This window comes from Chelon labrosus (genome assembly GCF_963514085.1).
Source record: "Chelon labrosus genome assembly, chromosome: 16".
NCBI lineage: Eukaryota > Metazoa > Chordata > Actinopteri > Mugiliformes > Mugilidae > Chelon > Chelon labrosus.
This window is the reverse complement of record NC_140349.1, coordinates 203,006-223,576: the sequence shown is the minus strand read 5'-3', so window position 1 is coordinate 223,576 and position 20,571 is coordinate 203,006. Positions and strand designations below refer to the sequence as shown.

The 20,571-nt window shown below is 46.0% G+C and overlaps 1 protein-coding gene across 1 annotated transcript; it reads left to right on the top strand.

The window, feature by feature from the left end:
- The first annotated feature begins 3,743 nt into the window (after positions 1-3,743).
- Positions 3,744-20,475, top strand: LOC311501581 (cell adhesion molecule CEACAM5-like). Its single transcript, XM_084563483.1, has 10 exons — positions 3,744-3,877; positions 3,990-4,319; positions 6,028-6,191; positions 6,275-6,401; positions 8,186-8,464; positions 9,750-10,028; positions 10,216-10,470; positions 11,160-11,277; positions 17,416-17,458; positions 18,604-20,475. Exons 1-9 carry the CDS (start codon positions 3,829-3,831, stop codon positions 17,435-17,437), a joined length of 1,623 nt encoding a protein of 540 aa, XP_084419609.1. The 5' UTR covers positions 3,744-3,828; the 3' UTR covers positions 17,438-17,458; positions 18,604-20,475.
- The last annotated feature ends 96 nt before the right edge of the window (positions 20,476-20,571 follow it).

Genomic DNA, 20,571 nt, shown 5'->3' with positions numbered 1-20,571 from the left:
CATCTCACTGAAGTCATGTCACGTGCCAGCTTGCTTCAAGGCCTCCACCATCATCCCAGTCCCCAGAAAGCCAAGGACCACTGGTCTCCATGACGACCGCCCTGTTGCCCTGACATCGGTTGTGATGAAGTCTTTTGAGCGCCTTGTGCTTTCTCACCTTAAGGATTTAACAGACCCATTCCTGGACCCCCTGCAGTTCGCCTACAGGTCAAACAGATCTGTGGATGACGCCGTCAACCTGTCCCTCCACCTCATCCTCCAGCACCTGGACTCCCCCAGACCATACGCCAGGGTCCTGTTTGTGGATTTCAGAGTCGTCCCGTCTCTACTACAGGACAAACTCTCCCAGCTGACCGTGCCTGACTCCATCTGCAGGTGGATCACAGACTTCCTGTCTGACAGGAGGCAGCATGTGAGGAAAACACATCTCAGACTCCCGTACCATCAGCACGGGTTCCCCTCAAGGCTGTGTCCTTTCTCCTCTGCTCTTCTCCCTGTACACCAACAGCTGCACCTCCAGTCACGAGTCTGTCAAGCTCCTGAAGTTTGTGGATGACACCACCCTCATCAGGCTCATCTCAGGTGGAGATGAGAGCGCCTACAGTTTTTAGATTGACAGCTTGGTGACTTGGTGCAGCCGCCACAACCTGGAGCTGAACGCCTCCAAGACAGTGGAGATGATCATGGACTACAGGAAGAACACAGCCCCACTCCTCCCCATCATCTTGTCTGACTCTACAGTCAACACTGTGGACTCCTTCCGTTTCCTGGGCACCATCATGTCCCAGGACCTCAAATGGGAGCTGAACATCAGCGCCCTAATTAAAAAAGCTCAGCAGAGGATGTACTTCCTGCAGCAGCTGAAGAAATTCAACCTGCCAAAGACAATGATGGTTGACTTGTCCACTGCCATCATTGAGTCCATCACCACTTGGTCTGCTGCAGCCTCTGCTGAGGACAAGACAAGAGAGACTCTCTGCAGAGAAGGTGACTGGCTGCAGTCTGACGTCTCTAGACCAGCTGGACTCTTCCAGGACTCTGAAGCAGCTGATTGTGTCTGATCCCTCTCACCCTGGACACGGACTATTTAACAGACTCTCCTCTGGCAGACGGCTGCGATCCATCAAGTCCAGAACCACTCACATGGTGAACAGTTTTTTCCCATCCACAGTGCGTCTGCTGAACAATGCCAAGTATTTTTATATATCTGAGAGCAAGTTCTATAGTTCCTATATTTTATTTTATTTTATTATATTTTATTTTATTTTATTTTATTTTATGCGTAACAACACCAAAGCAAATTCCTTGTATGTACAAACATGCTGGGGAATAAAGTATTTTCTGATTCAGTAAACAGTGAAGGAGAAAACAGGAGGAACCAGTGTTGTTCATCTTAATGTCACTGACACCAACGAAGAAGAACAACCAGACACGTTTATGTCGGACCCCAGTGTTGTTCATCTTAATGTCACTGACACCAACGAAGAAGAACAACCAGACACGTTTATGTCAGACCCCAGTGTTGTTCATCTTAATGTCACTGACACCAACGAAGAAGAACAACCAGACACGTTTATGTCGGACCCCAGGAAGAATAATGGGGAACCAAATAAACAATAACAAGAACGTCTTTAGAACCAATTAGAAACCAACAAGAAGAACCACAGACACACACACCTCATCCTCATCTTCCTCCTCAGGTCTCTCCTCATCCTCATCTTCCTCCTCAGGTCTCTCCTCATCCTCATCTTCCTCCTCAGGTCTCTCCTCATCCTCATCCTCATCTTCCTCCTCAGGTCTCTCCTCACCCTCATCTTCCTCCTCAGGTCTCTCCTCATCCTCATCCTCATCTTCCTCCTCAGGTCTCTCCTCACCCTCATCTTCCTCCTCAGGTCTCTCCTCATCCTCATCTTCCTCCTCAGGTCTCTCCTCACCCTCATCTTCCTCCTCAGGTCTCTCCTCACCCTCATCTTCCTCCTCAGGTCTCTCCTCATCCTCATCTTCCTCCTCAGGTCTCTCCTCATCCTCATCTTCCTCCTCAGGTCTCTCCTCATCCTCATCCTCATCTTCCTCCTCAGGTCTCTCCTCACCCTCATCTTCCTCCTCAGGTCTCTCCTCACCCTCATCTTCCTCCTCAGGTCTCTCCTCATCCTCATCCTCATCCTCATCTTCCTCCTCAGGTCTCTCCTCATCCTCATCTTCCTCCTCAGGTCTCTCCTCATCCTCATCTTCCTCCTCAGGTCTCTCCTCACCCTCATCTCCCTCCTCATCCTCATCCTCATCTTCCTCCTCAGGTCTCTCCTCATCCTCATCTTCCTCCTCAGGTCTCTCCTCATCCTCATCTTCCTCCTCAGGTCTCTCCTCACCCTCATCTTCCTCCTCAGGTCTCTCCTCACCCTCATCTTCCTCCTCAGGTCTCTCCTCATCCTCATCCTCATCTTCCTCCTCAGGTCTCTCCTCACCCTCATCTTCCTCCTCAGGTCTCTCCTCACCCTCATCTTCCTCCTCAGGTCTCTCCTCATCCTCACCCTCATCTTCCTCCTCAGGTCTCTCCTCATCCTCATCTTCCTCCTCAGGTCTCTCCTCATCCTCATCCTCATCTTCCTCCTCAGGTCTCTCCTCACCCTCATCTTCCTCCTCAGGTCTCTCCTCATCCTCATCTTCCTCCTCAGGTCTCTCCCCACCCTCATCTTCCTCCTCAGGTCTCTCCTCATCCTCATCTTCCTCCTCAGGTCTCTCCTCATCCTCATCCTCATCTTCCTCCTCAGGTCTCTCCTCATCCTCATCTTCCTCCTCAGGTCTCTCCTCACTCTCATCTTCCTCCTCATCCTCACCCTCATCTTCCTCCTCAGGTCTCTCCCCACCCTCATCTTCCTCCTCAGGTCTCTCCTCATCCTCATCTTCCTCCTCAGGTCTCTCCTCATCCTCATCCTCATCTTCCTCCTCAGGTCTCTCCTCATCCTCATCCTCATCTTCCTCCTCAGGTCTCTCCTCATCCTCATCCTCATCTTCCTCCTCAGGTCTCTCCTCATCCTCATCTTCCTCCTCAGGTCTCTCCTCATCCTCCTCTTCCTCCTCAGGTCTCTCCTCATCCTCATCTTCCTCCTCAGGTCTCTCCTCATCCTCATCCTCATCTTCCTCCTCAGGTCTCTCCTCATCCTCATCCTCATCTTCCTCCTCAGGTCTCTCCTCACCCTCATCTTCCTCCTCAGGTCTCTCCCCACCCTCATCTTCCTCCTCAGGTCTCTCCTCATCCTCATCTTCCTCCTCAGGTCTCTCCTCATCCTCCTCTTCCTCCTCAGGTCTCTCCCCACCCTCATCTTTCTCCTCAGGTCTCTCCCCACCCTCATCTTCCTCCTCAGGTCTCTCCTCATCCTCATCCTCCTCTTCCTCCTCAGGTCTCTCCTCATCCTCCTCTTCCTCCTAACTAACATCACTGTGAGATGATCTTTCATTAGATCGTGTTTAACTTATCATTTATAACTAACGCTGACTCTGTTGCCTGGTAACAGTGTGAGCGCTGACACGCGTCCACCAGCAGGGGGCGCCCTGGGCCCATAAACCAGGATCTGAACGAGTCCCAGCATCAGACATGAGCTGAGCGGTGTCAGTTAAACTCCAGGAAATGATTCATCCTCATACAAACGCTGCTCTGGGACCTGGGTGTGTGTTTCTATAGGCTTCTGTGTGTGTGTGTTAGTCACGGAGGGGGCGGGCCTGGGGCCGGGCCTGGGCCGGGGGGTGTTCACCTTGTCTGGGTGTGTCCCTGTATAAGCAGCAGGTACTGGCGCTTTTCTATTTCTGCTGGGAAGACTTGAAGCGTCCGGGATGGATCTGATCTCCGTGAAGTCGTTGGTGTTTGTTCTCTGTTTGACGGGTGAGAAGTAGCGACAGCAGATTAATAATCTGAAGCTTTAAGCCTGCAGCCTCCTACCTGCCTGCAGCCTCCTACCTGCCTCATTCTGACTCATTCTGTCTTGTCTCCTCAGGATGGTGCTCGGCTCAGGACATCCTGCCGGACGGTCCCGTGGACGCAGTCGTGGGGACAAACGTGACCCTGAAGACTCTGCTGGAGGGCCTGAAGGATGATACGATCATCGTGTGGAACTACAGCGACGGGAAGGAAGGGAGTACTAACGTGATCACCCTGAAACCCCCGGCGGTGACGGTAGGCAGTGATTACACCGGAAGAGCTTCAGTGGCCAAGAGCACCGGAGACCTGACCCTGGGACCCCTGAAGGTGCAGGACGGAGGAGATTACAGCATCACTGTTATTACAGATCGGACTCAGACTGCTGAGATCAAGCTCCGGGTCCTGGGTGAGTCATGTGTCCTGGTCACACCTCTGTTTGTAACTAGATCATTTTAGATAACATCGGACAGGTTCAGTTTTTAGTTTTCATTCTAATCACGGTTTAAATTGTGTGTGAATCGTATTTTATCTCTGGATCAGAAGCTCCTAGAGATCCAGAAACCAACTCAGATCAGGTTCTCTCAGCAGTGCCTTGTGATATGACAGTGGAGCAGTAAATCCTGGCTCCTGTCACATCTCTGCATCATCTATCGTGCTGGTTCTTTTTAGGATTTAATACTTTGATTCAAATGACTTTATAAATGACTTTATAAACTACATGAATGAAACTACATCTGATGTTTTCCAGAAGTTATAACATTAGAACAGTTTATAAAGTCATTCCAGTCAGTCTGCTTCCTGACTCAACATCATTTAGATTAGAACCACTTCACTGGTGTACCTAATGAAGTGGCCAGTGAGTGTATAAGTCTGCAGATGTCTCCAGATCAAGCTGAATATATTCAGTCTGACTGGTGTCCTCTACATCTGTATTTATCAGGGCGGCTGTCGGGGAACTATTCACTCTCATTCATACTCAGCACCAGCAACAGTAGAAACCACACACCCAGCAAACAGCGTAGGACGCTTGGCTGCAGTAGATCATTAACGTCCCCTCAGGGCCGTCGGCTTTACACATGAAAAGTTACTGTTGTGTGAGGTGAGTGGAGTCAGAACTGGTTGCCACTCCTTCATATTGTTCCCACAGCGTCGGCTCAGAGCTGCAGCTCCAGGATTATCCAGAACGAGTCCAGCAGGTCGAGCGCTCGCTGCTTTCAAATGTGGATTTCAGATTACGATTGAAATGACGGTTGGTCACTGGCCTCTCATTGGAAAGAGGATTTGATCAGCAAAGCTCCTGGAAACATCCACCCACACGCGCCCTCATCCACCCAAATCCAAATCTGAAACTAACCCTTGTTTGACTGAACCAGATTATTACTGGAAACACAACATTCTCTGATTATCAGGCTGCAGCGTTATGGGAGCTGTGTATGTAGAGAAACTGATGAGCCACCACCACCACTAACACCACCACTAACACCACCACCAACACCACCACCAACACCACCACCAACACCACCAACCATTAGGGAGTTTATGGCAGCGCTGGATGACCAGAACAACAACAACAACAAACACTGAACGCTGGTTTAACAGAAGAGAATCAGACGATAGTGAATATTAAAAGACCAGGACATGACTTTTAAATGAAGGAGATTTGTTGATGAAGCTGGAACATCTTTACAAACATCCATTTAATAACCTTAAACCTTAAACAGATCGTTGTGATTAATGGTAGCTTAGTGTTGACTAGATCACTGGCAGCCTCGGTCACCACTAGAGCAACATCAGCTATACTGTATATACATATATATACATATGTATATATATACATATATATATATATATATGTATAGGCCTATATATATGTATATATTATTATTTTTTTTTTTAGTCTGAAAATAAATTCAGAAACTGGATGTAGAAACAAGGACCAGTCTTTAGAAACAAGGACCAGTCTTCATCTTGTCCCTTCAGAGGAAGACTGACTTCCTGGTGCTTTGTCTGGGGCCCCGGGGCCACTACATTTCTAGTGTCATCTGATGGGTTGTTATAGAGGTCACAGGTCAAACTATCTGTTCCTCATGCTGACTCCATGGTTCTCTGTGCAGAGCCGGTGTCTGACGTCGTCATCAAGCCGGACCCCCTGGAAGTCGTTGAACACAACACCACCGTCATCCTCACATGCACCGCTAAGGGCTCCGTCAGCAAGTTCACCTGGACCAACGGCACGGCAGACATCGTGGACGACGGCAAACGAGTGACAAAGAAAGACGTCAGTTTATTTTAGATTTAGAATTTTACATTTTTAGAAAGGTTTCTGTCATTATTCTCATTGGTTCTCTTTTCTTCTCTCAGGAGGTGACGTCCAGCACGCTGACCATCAGGAACGTCCTCCGGTGGGATCTAATGGGTCCCATCTACTGCTCAGCCATTAATGCACTGGAGACGAAGAAGAGCGGCCCCTTCAACCTCACCGTCTTCTGTGAGTAACCCCTCCCTAACTAAACACCAGCTGGGAACAGAAACACAATGCTAGCTTCAAGCTGCTGCAGGAGATCAGGAGTAGCTAATGTGCAATGAACCAGTCCTCCTGCAGAGACTGAAGCCTGAAGACATCTACACAGACCTGAGGACACGACTGACTCAGCTCAGGTCCAACAAAGTCCAACTGTCAGTCAACTTTAGCAACGTTAGCACAAACACTGACATTAGCTGAAACAAACAAATGTTAGCTGCTACGTTAGCCTTAACAAGCTCATGTTAGCTGATATGTTAGCCTAACATCATAAAGATAACGAATTTAACTCCACGGTTCTCAGATGACGTGTATGACTACTGTTACTCTTCCATTCATCACAACATTAAGCCCCACCCACATGATCTGATTGGTCCGACAGATCTTTGCTGGAGCAGAATCAGTTCTTAACGGACAGACTCCAACGCTAATCATTTTTAAATAAATCAGAAAACATCAAACATGTTTATACCAGTATAAAGACGTATATGAGTATACGTCCCCCTGGTGTCTGGCTGCAGTATAAGTCATAAGCTCCACCCCCTCCATGTTAGTGGGCGGGACTTGGGCCAAACTAAAACACTAGAATACACATAGAATACACGTCTACAATGTGTTTCAAGGATGTTTTCAGTCATTTTAGGTAGTTAATATAATGTTGATGAATGTTCAAGAGTCACATGTTTGGATAAGTTTTGTTTTAGTTATTTGACGCTATAGAAACAGGATGTGACATCATGGCGACCACCAGCTGCCATGACATCTGCTCCGTAAAGCGTCCTGTGGGAGAATGAGAGTTGTAAAAATTTTCCAGAGTATAATCCATCGTCTCCTTGTAACAGGTGGAGGTAGAGCAGAGCGTAGTATTAATGAAACTAAAACATGAGTGAGTCTGGAGGAAGTGTGGGCGGGGCATCAATATCACGGCTCCACGTGGCTCCGCCCTCAGACCGTACTGATCAGACTCTGGATCCAAACTCACAAGATGGCGCCGCCCGTATCCCCGGGAACATAGAGTCAGTTTGACCAATGAGAGGAAGAGGAGACATGGTGTCCATATTTATATACAGACTATGGTTCAGACAGGAAGAAATAATGAACTTTAAATTATTTCAACAGCCTGTGAATAAACTAATGTAAGAGTTTCTGAATGATTCCAGGTCTGTTGGACGTGACTCCTGGTCCAGTGAAAATAAGTGGTGTGTCTCCGTAGCCTCGGCCTCGTTGTAGCCTCATGACCTTTCAGAGAGCGGTGTTTGCGAGGCGTATGCTCTCAAAGCTCAAACCACACTGTGTACACAGTGGTGTTGCTTCCACTCCTTCCTCATGACTAACCTGAAAGGCAGTGAAACCACACCGACCGCAGTTAACCCTGTTATTAATTAATCACAGCCTCCGCTCAGGAGGGCTTACTCAACGCTAACAAACCCCGCCGCCAACAGATTCATTCAAAAGTTGATTTTATTTTTAATCAGAAGGAAAGTGTGTGTACATGTGAATGATTCAGCTGTGGGACTGATGAAAGGGAACCTGGATGGATATAGTCAGAGCTTTATAGATTAAACAATAATTAAACATTTATTAAAAGAACAACACATTATTATTATTTTATTTGCTGCACAGAAACATTATTAATGCTTTAAAGTCAGAGCAGGTGAACAAATGTAAAGAAGGAAATAAAATCCAGTTTGATGCTTGTTAATAAAACTGTAGATGACATGTAGACATGACACCGAGCGTCTCCTCCACAGACGGACCAGAGGAAGTCACCATCAGTCCTGCTAAGCCTAACGCCTTCATTGAATCTGGATCCAACTTCAGCCTGACCTGTTTGGCCCTCTCCCACCCGAACGCCACCTTCAGCTGGTACTACAACCAGACCCTGCTGGACGTCTCTGGCCCGTTCCTCTCTCTGAAAGTCATAGAGGAGCAGGGATACGGGAAACAAGCAGCTGACTACACATGCAGGGCCAACAACGCCAAAACCAAACTCGTGGTCTCTTCTCCGGCCGTCTCCTTCACTGCGATGAGTGAGTAACGGGCTGAGCTCAAACCTGTTTCTCTGCTTCCTGGAGCTGACAGACTCTGACTTTAACCTGCAGGTCTAATGACACTCCTAGCATGCTCTAGTGTAGCATTTCATATCATACATCAGTTTAGATCGAATGCTTTTAAAACCAGAATCCAACATCAATACTACATGAACCTCCACCCAACAGCACCACACACACCTTTCAGTAGCAAGCTGTGTTAAAGGATGAAGGATTAAATCCACATCAGTGCATTAAGAAGTGTTTTTTAGACCCTGAATTTAAAACAATTCTAATTTAACAGCGACCAAACTGAAATCAGCTCCACTGAAGGACACCAGGGTGAACTTGTTCAACCATTTCACTGTTCAGAATAAAGACAGCAGCAGCTAAACAGACTGAAATCTTTCCTCTCGTCTGCCTCTGAGCTATGACGACGCTTAAATGGACTCTTACTAGTCAGAGCGAGGACCCACGGATCAGTGTTTACCTGGAAATGTTGTGCAACCTGTTCTGTCTCTAGTTCTTTTCCTCTTGTTTTGGAGGAAGTTGTGTGGGCCAGACTCCTGGAGGGTTGTGACCCTGTTCAGACCAGGCCTATGGGTTAGGGCTAGGTCTAGGGGTTAGGGCTAGGGCTAGGCCTAGGGGTTAGGGCTAGGTCTAGGGGTTAGGGCTAGGCCTATGGGTTAGGGCTAGGTCTAGGGGTTAGGGCTAGGTCTAGGGGTTAGGGCTAGGCCTAGGGGTTAGGGCTAGGTCTAGGGGTTAGGGCTAGGTCTAGGGGTTAGGGCTAGGCCTATGGGTTAGGGCTAGGTCTAGGGGTTAGGGCTAGTCCTAGGGGTTAGGGCTAGGTCTAGGGGTTAGGGCTAGGAGAGTGGTTGACATTAGTGTGCCAATGGAACGCCTTCACCGAGAGAGAAACCTGTTGGGTTGGACAGTGTTTGCATAAAAGAGGAAAGAGCTCAAACATTTTTGTCTCAAGGTGTTTGTCAGGTCACAACAGCAACATGAAGTCTTCAGTATGAAGTCACTGACATTACAGTGTGTATCTGTGGGTGTGTGGGGGAGGATGAACGGGGGAGGAGGGATGAACGTTGACACTGATTCAAAGCAGAGAGAATATTTTTGTGTAAGAGTCTGGGCTGGTCACCCAGCCGTACAATCAGCACGGGACTAGACCAACATCCGTCCTCTGTCCGTCTGGAGCTTCTCAGACCTCACCCTGTCATAGCTGTTAGAATTAAAACATTTACATTTAAACTAATCTCTGTCCCGTTCACACTCTCAGAGGCCGTCTCAGGCGCCAAAATCACCGGTCCGACTTCGATCCTCATCGCCGGCAACAGCTCGGCCAACCTCAGCTGCAGTGCGACGGCCGGCGTTGTGAAGACCACGAGCTGGCGGAAGGACGGGCAGCCTCTGAACGATGGACCCCGGGTGATGTTCTCCAGCGATAAGAGCTCCGTGCTGATCAGCCCACTGCAGAAGGAGGACAACGGAAAGTACACGTGTGATCTCAGCAACCCCATCAACACCAACACGGCCGTCTACACCATGGTGGTCAACTGTGAGTTTTTGCTTTGCTAAGAGACCAGGAGCATGTGCTGGTGTCTGCAGGGTTTATGGCTTACATTACGATGCATTTATGAGTGTTGACTGGGCTCTGATTCGTTTTTATGACATTCATAAAGATTCATTGCAGGACATTAAAGGACATATTTAAATGATGAAACGTCTTTTCTCTTTGTGTTCAGACGGTCCTGACTCAGTCACGGTGGAGGGTCCTAAGGCCGTAGAGGTCACCGACACCATTAAGATCAAGTGCATGGCTGCATCCGTCCCCCCCGCCAACGTCACTTGGAAGTTTAATGACACTGTGCTCAATGTCAAATCCACGGAGTATATCAACGAGAAACCTGAGTACAAAGACTCTGGAACGTACACGTGTGAGATGCGCAACTCCGTCACCGGCAAGATGGCCACCAAGTCCCACTTCCTGTCCGTCAAAGGTGAGCTCCATGTCTGCAGCCTGGACTGTGTAGCTGTGTAGCTGAGTCAACACATTACAACAGTGTTTGTCTTACGTCACCTGACAGGTTAGAAAAAACCAGACGGTTTGGTTTCTCTGTCATTTGTTGTGTCATCTTTTATTTGCCGTGTGATTAAAAGAAGACTTGTCCAGCATTTGTGTTCTTGTTAAACCTATTGAACTAACAGCCATGCTCTTAGAAATTAGGCTGATGCTAACGTGAACTCCAGCGTCTGTTGGGTTTCAGATCCAGTCGCCTTCTGCTGTAGTATAGCATAATGCTGAATGCTCAGACATGTTCAAATTATGATTGACTCAAAGATGAGACTGAATAGCTGATCTTAAAATGACCCATACATTTTAAAACCCCTGTGCTTGTAGCTAACACAGCTTCTGGCCTTTAGTTTCTGTCTTTCAGTTTTATTTCCATGACCAACCAGCTGCAGGTTTATTTATCTCCTCATACGCATCACGCTGGAATGCAGCTTTGTTCCTGTTGATGTCTGTTCCAGATAACCTCCTGCATGTGTACATGAAGTAATTCATCAGCAGCAGAGATCTCTTTCACAGATGTCACTCACCATATTGACATCCTGTCTGTGGTTCCTGCTACCAGCCCTCTGAACTCATGTACAGATGAATACATAATGATCGTTCTGTTCTTTTTAGCTGATGGAGCGCTGGATGAAGGTCTGTCAGACGGAGCCATCGCTGGAATCGTCATCGCCGTCCTCGTTGCAGTTGGAGCCGCCATCGGGTTGTTCTTCTACTGCCGAGGCAAAGTGCCGTAAGTACTCAGCTTTTTGTTACGGGAGGAGGAAGTGGAGACAAAGATGGCCGCCGGACGGCAGCTTGTGTTGTCTGTGTTTGTCTTCAGGGTCCATTAGCTCAACCTTAGGCCTCTTCATGCTGCACAGTAGTCTGGGTCGTTATGTTTAGATTCAGGTGTTGACTAGACGGTGACTAGACGTTGACTAGACGGTGACTAGACGCTGACTAGATGTTGACTAAACGTTGACGTTGACTTGCCGTTGACTAGACGTTGACTAGATGTTGACTAGATGTTGACTAGACGGTGACTAGACGTTGACTAGACATTGACTAGACGTTGACTAGACGTTGACTAGATGTTGACTAGACGTTGACTAGACGTTGACTTGACGTTGACTAGACACTGACTAGATGTTGACTAGACGTTGACTTGATGTTGACTAGACGCTGACTAGATGTTGACTAAACGTTGACGTTGACTTGCCGTTGACTTGACGTTGACTAGACGTTGACTAGATGTTGACGTTGACTAGATGTTGACGTTGACTTGACGTTGACTTGACATTGACTAGATGTTGACCAGACATTGACTAGATGTTGACTAGATATTGACGTTGACTTGCCGTTAACTTGACGTTGACTAGACGTTGACTAGACGTTGACGTTGACTTGACGTTGACTTGAGATTGATTAGACGTTGACTAGATGTTGACTAGATGTTGACTAGATGTTGACTAGACGTTGACTGGACACTGACTAGACGTTGACTAGACGTTGACTAGATGTTGACTAGACGTTGACTAGACACTGACTAGACGTTGACTAGACGTTGACTAGATGTTGACTAGACGTTGACTAGACACTGACTAGACGTTGACTGGACACTGACTAGATGTTGACTAGATGCTGGATCTTTATCTTAAAGCTCAGCTTCTGTCTCATTAAACCAAACTGAGTCTTGACCATCAGACATCCTGTCAGTGTCTCCTAGAGACCACCCCTGAGGACGGATGGACTCAGGAGTGTCCACATACTTTGAGTCAGTGATAGAAAGGACCGGTTTGAGTCTCTGGGTGTGTTTTTGTGCTGGACGTCTGCTGACACTGAGTTTCCAGTTCTCCACAAACATTGCTGTCTAGTTGTTATGTTGTTTGTAACATAGTCGTCATTCTTTCTCTTTCTTTGTGGTCTGAATATTTCTCCCCTCCACAACCTTCTAGTAAATTCTCCTCATTCCTCTCAGGTTGACTCACTCACTGCTGTTTGCATTATTACGCCACCATTTAAAAAACACCTCCAGATAGAACAAGAAAAAATAAATTATAACAAGAGGAAAAGACAAAACCTCCACTTCATCCGTTTGTCTTGTGAAATATTCTTTCACAAGACAAACGGATGTCTCTGTCCACCAGTAATCAGCCTTGGTTTGGAAGGAGTTGGTTTAAAAGACCAAATGTCCTCATGAGTGTTTCACACCTGAGTGACGCCTTCTTCCCAAAAAGTGTCAGCGATGTAATCCTTCACCACATCCTGTCACATTTCAACACTCTGATCGGGAAGTGTAGACGCTGACGGTCGGTTAACTGAAGCCAACAGCTTCAAAGCAGCTGTGGTCTGAGGACGTTTAACCCCAAACACCTGGTCAGAGTACTTTCTGCAGTTTTAAATAAATAAACTGGTGCACAGGTACAAACAGGATCAGCTCTGAGTAGAAGTTTAATTTCAGAGACAGTTGGTGAAAACATCCTGGAGGACCGTAGATCTGAGGAAACTCAGACCATCAACACCTGATCTCACCTTTTGGAACAAGATGGAAAGACTCTCACATGTTAACGTTGTTCTTGAGATCAGATCAGAACTGATGAGAATCTGAGGTCTATTAGAGCCCCCCCTCCCCCGTTTACTTGAACTAAGTTGACAGGTCATCAGGTGTGTGTGTGTGTGGGGGGGGGGATCAAATGATCTCTCAGGGCCTCTCAGGGCCCCACGGCCTTGAACTGATTGACTTACCTGTCCCGCTGACATTTTCCCTTCATCACCATCATTGTGGCTGTCAGCAGGTGTGGGGCTGATGACTGATGTCTTTGTTCTGAGTCCTCCATGTTTAGAGCTTCAGATTTCTGTTTTGGTTTCATCAGACCACAAGGCTGGTGATCAGGAGCCTGTTCACTCATTCACAGAGGTGGACGTATGAATACGTTTTTAACAGGTGATTATTCTAGTTAACACAGTCACCACCGACAGGAAGAAGTTTCAGGAAGTGTAGTAATGACAGCTGCTAACTGGTTCCTCCCATGTGAACACATCAGGATCAGCACCACAGTAACCTGTCCATCCAGAGTCAGACTGGGAAGAACCGGGTTACTGGTTAGGACTCAACGTCTCCCAGCGTTCACAGCTTTTCAGTTTACAAACGACTGCTCAAATGATCTCACTGCACAACAGAGTCACTTAACTGAAGGTCTGGAGCTGAAACCGCTCCTCAGGTTACAACAACACACCTGCCCAGGTACAGAGGGGCACCTTTAACTTGTTTATGAATGAAGGCCTGACTTTACTCTGTGTGGTGGTGCATCATGGGAGCGTCATGGGCGACGCAGACGAAGATCTGCTCGTCTGATAAGGACACAGACGTCCTATCAGGTCCTATCAGGTCCTATCAGGTCCTTCCAGATCCCATCAGGCCCTATCAGGTCCTATCAGGTCCTTCCAGATCCCATCAGGTCCTATCAGGTCCCATCAGGTCCTTTCAGATCCCATCAGGTCCTATCAAGTCCTATCAGGTCCTATCAAGTCCTTCCAGATCCCATCAGGTCCTATCAGGTCCCATCAGGTCCTTCCAGATCCAATCAGGTCCTATCAGGTCCCATCAAGTCCTTCCAGATCCCATCAGGTCCTATCAAGTCCTTCCAGATCCCATCAGGTCCTATCAGGTTTTTGACCGATGAGTGGAAACAGCTTCTTCTTCATTTTTTATATGAATCTAATAACCACTGGAAATTCAAATCAACTCTTGTTTTTTATTTTAGTCCCAAACCTTAAATGTCAGAAAGGTTTTACATTACCCACAATGGAGCTGAGCTGCAGACGGCCAGGTGTGAGGCTTGAGGAGCATTTATTCTGACAGATATCTTGGTGGTCACATCAGTGAAACTGAATGTGCTGCTGTGGCCCATCATCAGTGAGAACAGGAAGTGAAGCTACTGCACTGTAATCAAACAGGAAGTAGAGGACATGTTGGACGTCTTTGTGTCTTCAGTTCTGCTTCCTGCTCATGTTCAACCGTCTCTGACTGTACGTCGTCATCCAGGAGATAGTCAGAGTTTCTGTCCGACTGCATTCCCTCGTTCTAAGCTGTCAATCACAGACAGGAAGACTCCGCCCCCTCAGACAGTCCTCACCTGTCCTTCATGTTCAGGTGCTCTTTGTTTTAGTTCCTATTTACAGTTTTATATGAATAATACTGGTTTAAAAATTAATTATTATTAATTAGATGAAAAACAATCAAGCGCCGATTGTTTAGAGGTTTCTGATCACATCAAATGACCTTCATCTTCATCTTCATCTTCATCAGCTGTTCCTGTTATTTCTACTTGCTCTGAAGCTTTGAAGCTCAGAAATGATTCTCTAGTAACGTGACAGAACCAGCATGGAGAGACAAATGCAAAGTTATGCAAAGTGAAACTAAAGGAACCGGTTGAGGATTTATCCAGTTAGTTTCCTAACCTGCCTGGACCGTGTAATGTATATATACGTGTATATATTCTGTATTCTACTGAAAATCAAGTTAGTTTTTATGATCTGGAACTGATCAGATTTAAACAAAGATGTTTTTTGCCATGAATATTGTATATTTAAACATTAAAAACATTTTAAGAAGGAAACTGATGAACAGATTAAAGCGGCGTCCTAAAGTTTTCAGTGACTTCAGAGTTCCTTGGTGGATTTATTTAGTGAAGTTAGAGATGTTTGCTGGTTTGTAGCTGCAGACAGTTTGTTTAGTGTCTCCTCAGACTTCACTCCTCTCTGAACACAAACTCAGAGTGTGATCGGCTCCATCTGAGGAGAAAATGAGATAAAAACAAACCTTGTCCCTGTAATTTGCTTTTTGTCTCGACTCTGTGGTTATTGTCTGATGATGAGCATATGCAGATAAAAGCTTTATGTTGAATTAATGACAGGGCGTGGATGGTGACATACGTTCAGTATGTAGCAGGAACCTCAGCCTCATGCCTGAATCTATCTGAAGATTTTATTTATGAACTGCAGCAAATGTGGAGCAAAAGGTTTTTTCTCTGTTGAGATCTTGTGTCTATCAGAGCTCCTCGATGCCATCACTCCAAAATGACGCTACGCTCAGAAAAACAAGCTGCCAGCTGGGAAAACCCGTTCACGTCACGCCCCTCGGTCATAATTACTAGCTGGATGTGAGCGGCTCATCTCCCACCCAGCGTTATTAGCTCCAGAAATGCATTCTTTGGCCGTGGAGGCGTTTCAATCCAGTCAAGCAGAACAGAAACAAACTTCTATTAGACTGTAAAGGTGGGAGAACATATGACTGAGTCTGGTGTGGTCACGTCTCTTCTCACTGAGACGTCAAAGACAGAAGGACCTTTGACCTGGCGCTAAACAAAGTCTCTACATGCTCTGGTCTTGGTCTGAGCTCTGAGGCTGCTCCTCAATCATTTGTTTTCTCGTCTGCAGGGTGAGGCCTGTGTTACAGAGAATTGCAGGAATGTCACTGTCATGTCTGCACTCGTTTTCTCCCGCTCTCGTTTGTGTCGCTGCTCTTCAGCTTCGTTTCTCTAGGGCCGTTCCCTCGTAAACTATCTATCCTGGACGGGAGCAGTCTCATAATGTTGTGGAGACGTCCTCCACTGAAGACAGAGGACAGCTTCAGTTGGTTCTCTCAGAGAAGTTCTAACAACCCATCCATGTCTCTGACCCTCTTAGAGTGAAAGCTCGGCAAAACACAATCCAACACCAAGCAGCTAAATGTAGCACGTAGCAAAAAGACGATGAGGACTAAAGCCCCTGAAGGCGCTCCACACATTATTGTTCCACTCTACGACCAGCTCTGCTCCGTGTAAACGCTCTGATTGGTTCCTTGGTTGTGTTGATGTTGAGGGAAGCAGCTTCAGGATCTCACTCAATAAGAACCACCTAGTTCCATCGTTTACAGCAGATCATCCGTCAGTCGTCAGAATTCTTCTCTAGAGAATCTTTAAGGAATCAGTGAAGAGCTTCGGAGGCTGAAAGAGGAATGAGGTTTGACAGCTTCAGTAGTCCAATCATTCCTGCTGCGATATCCAGCGGCTGAACTTTCCTCCACTGACTTATTTTCCTCTTTCACACGTCTGAACTGGGCTCTTATCAGCAGACTAGAGTTTCAGTGATACGGTTCAGATTCTGGACAGAGAGGCTGCTCTGATGTTTGCTTCTCTGAGGTCAGAGCTGAGATTAGACTGAAAGAAGAACCAGCTCCTTCTTTACCTTTCTGAGGAAATTATTTTTAAGATTTTATTCTTTATTTAAGAATGACTTTGTGTTTGCTGGCAGACATTGGTAGCATTCCTGTGATGGTCGTCAGATTAGCTTCAGGTCAGGCTCCGAGTCCACGGTCGAGCAGCTTCAGATCATTAAAGATTACAGAGAGTCAGTCTGTTATTTCCATCTGGGTCACCACACTCTGGGTGTTTCTGTCTTTTGAAGCCAAGGAAGAAACATGAAGTTAATAAAGACACCAGGAGTTAATTTTAATTCTTATCAAACATACTCAACATGACTCTTACCTCCTCTCAGCTGAACTTACCACCTTTTCTTAAACCCTGTGTTTTCTAAATGAGCTTCAGCTCCTCTAACTCCATCTGTGTAAAGCTCCAAAGATTCAGAGGTTCATGTTCCTGGTTGTTTCCTGGTGGTTGGTGCAGTTGTTCAGGATATCACTAAACATTTACTGGAGGATTTAGAGGCGTCAGAGTTTAGACCAGATTTAAAGTCAGCAGTGTGTGTGGTGAAGACCTTTCATTCTGTTTATCACCATTTTAAAACATAAACCGTGTCACTGATGATGAGGATTGTGTGAAGGTCGACCTTCCTCCACAAGCGTCTGCAGGAACTCCAGCGTAATCACTGTTGTCTGTTGTTTCCTCAGGGTCACGGAGTCTCCGTACTAAAGACGCCTCGGCTCGCTGCTGGTGAGTTTATTACGTCACACTCATTTAAAAGGAGGAGGAAACGCTTGAGTAACAGCTGCTCCACACACTCATGACATAACTTAACATAATCAGAAAAAACACAATCACCGTTTGATGACGATGTCTACACACACACACACACACACACACACACACACACACACACACACATATCTATATAGATTACATTCAGTCTCTAAAGTCATTTCTGGGTCTGAAGGTCATCCAGGTCATGATGAAGGTCAGAAACAAAGACGACTGGACTTTAAGTTATTCTTTAGTTATTCTTTCAGACCAACGTACTGATCATTTACGTTTATCCTGAGTCTCTCTGTTGGGAACTGATTCTGCTCCAACAAAGATCTGCTGGGCCAATCAGATCATGTGGGTGGGGCTTAATGTGGTGATGTACAGAAGAGTAACGGTAGTCAAACACATCATCTGATCAGTTCATCTTTATGAGGCTACTTTAGCTTGTTTAGGCTAATATATCAGCTATTAAGCTAGTAAGTGGCTAGCTTGTTTAGGCTAACTAAGTGGCTAACGTTAGCTTGTTTAGGCTACCTGATGCAGACATGTTGTATCATAATGAAATGTGAAGACTTGATACGTCGGCACTTTTAACTGTTGAGTTTCTTTTTGTTGTTGTGCTCAGATGTTTCTTTATATAACGAAGAGAAGACGATGTTTCAGACGTTGACGTCACTCGCTCCAGTTTAGTCCAGTTTAGTTTATTTCTGCTGCAGTTTGTAGAAACAGGTCAGAGCTCTGTAGCTGAAGCTAACGCTGTGGAGCCATATTTCAGGATGAGACGTCTCTATCTGACAAGGATGCCATCATCTGACTGAATATGTTGTTAAATATTTTAGTTTTAAAATGACGTCCAGAGCTGAGAGCTTTATGCACCTGAATAATTAATGAGCAGTGGATTAGATCTCCTGGTTCAGATGTTAGAGATGAGATAATGATGCATCACGAGTTCATGTCCAACAACAAGGATAATTAAATCACTTTATAAAATAGAAGAAAACAAACCGATGAAGACGAAACTTTACTCTGACTGAAGGTGGATGTTTCAGATGAACTGATGGAGAAGAAAAGTCAAAGCTTCCTGATTAATGAGCTCTGCTTTCTTCTCCCTCCAGGCCCAACCATCCCACCATTTTGTTTCCCATGATCCTCCTGTGCAGCTGGGGAGGATGGTCCAGATGGGTCCAACCGGTCCTGTCCTCCCTGTCTGTGTCTCTGTCTGTCCTCTGTCTACTGAGGACGGGGGGAACGATGGACTCTATCAGGACCGTGAGCCCTTCATCTCGTTATTTACACTTTTTGGAGCTTTGTCTTTTTTTTTTTCACCTTCACGTCAAACTCGTCCCCTGTCCTCGGATCTTTTCCACCTTCTCCTCTGTCTGTCGTCGTCCTTCAGCTTTTTTTTTCGCTTCCTTTGGGAAAATTAAGAACAGAGAAAATGGACTGAAGCTGACAGAGAGATGGCTTCGATGAGAGACTCTCTGCCTGAGAGGACATGTTGATGTCCATGTTTCTGTGGTTTGATTTGTCCCTCTGTCTGTCCCAGGCGGGTGGAGTTTCCCTGATTGGAGACACGTTGGCTGCAGAGGAGGATCATAGTCCAGTTTTGAATGATTCTCTGCTCGTTTTTATCACTTTCATCCAAATACCTCAGTTTGTCTGGTGCTCGCTGAGATTACTGCTAAGCCTTAATTAGATTTATGTAACTGAAGGAGTTGAGGAATAATTTATAACCCAGACACACAAATAAACTAGTTAATGATGAGTTAACACAAATCCTTTTTACACACTTCATTTGTTTCTTGCAGCAGCAAGAGTGGAGAGCAGAGAGTAAATAATTTAACCCTGTAGAGGGCAGTAATACGCCCTGCAGCATCCAAACCCACAAAAAGAAGAAGAAGAAGAAAACAAACCAGTAGAAACTCGTCTTTTGAACAACAAGTTCCTCCTAGAAAATCTGACAGATGTTGAAAATAATAGAACCGTGATTAATCTGCGTTAACTATGGAGACTGGGATTAATCATGATTCTATATCTTAATCTATAGAGAGACGTAAAATAAATGAACCCATACATCAGTGATACTGGAGCAATTTAAATTATTATTTAAGAACTATAGGCAGGCGTCAGTTCCTCTTTAATTTTTCCTGATTGTGTTTGTTGAAAGCTCTCGTCAGCGTCTTCTGTGGAAAATGCGTGAGAGCAGACGGGATGAGGGAACGAGGCAAGACCGAGCATGTAGGGACGAGTGAGGTGAAGGTGAAGAAGAAAGAAACGCAAAATATAAAAATCAAAAGGCGGGAAGGAGATTGTGGGCGGCGGCCTTCTCTAAGTTTAGGAGGGAATGATTTAATAACACACCTGGCCTTCAGGTGGAAATCCACTTCCTGTTTCATTTGAAATTGAGCTTCAGTCGATCCTGCGTCGTCTCTGCAGCGTTTGATGATTTGAGCTGTTGATGATGATGATCTCAGACTTCACCGTGCACTGATCTCCAGTCAGAGAAAGTATTTATTTAGTTTAGTTGGAGACAAAAGAAGCTGAATCACTGGAGCTGAAGATCATAGCTGGTCTGCAGGTCACACATTCAGTCGCTCATTAACTTTGTGTTTTTTGTCAGATTTTAAAGATGCCTTATTTCCACCTGTTTGTGTCTGACACCAAGCAGAATGTATGTACACTAGAGACGCCTTAAACACAAACTGCCCTCGCTGTAAAGAACAGACGCACAGTAAACTGCTTTGTGACATTTATTTTTGTGTTTGGATTGTGTCTGTCTGGGGTTTATTTCTGCCTGAGATGCTTTGTGTTGCTGATGTTTACAAAGACAGTCTCTCCTCCTTAAAGCTCAATTTAAATGTCCCCTCAGTGAAAATCCTCTTTAACCTGCTTTGTAAAAGTCTTAAAGTTTGTTTTTATTTTTCATTTAAAAAAAGAAATGACCAATCAAAGTCTGTGTGTGTGTCTTTAAACCATCCAATCACAGAGGAGCACTTGCATGTGTGTGCATGTCTGACACACCTGACACTTCCACACCTGACACTCCCACACCTGACACTCCCACACCTTCCACCTCTACCTCT

Coding starts and splice junctions, on each gene's coding strand:
- LOC311501581 (XM_084563483.1), top strand. CDS start 3,829: ATGGATCTGATCTCCGTGAAGTCGTTGGTGTTTGTTCTCTGTTTGACG. Junction 6,192..6,274: donor AACGAGTGACAAAGAAAGAC/GTCAGTTTATTT, acceptor TTCTTCTCTCAG/GAGGTGACGTCCAGCACGCT. Junction 8,465..9,749: donor CGTCTCCTTCACTGCGATGA/GTGAGTAACGGG, acceptor TCACACTCTCAG/AGGCCGTCTCAGGCGCCAAA.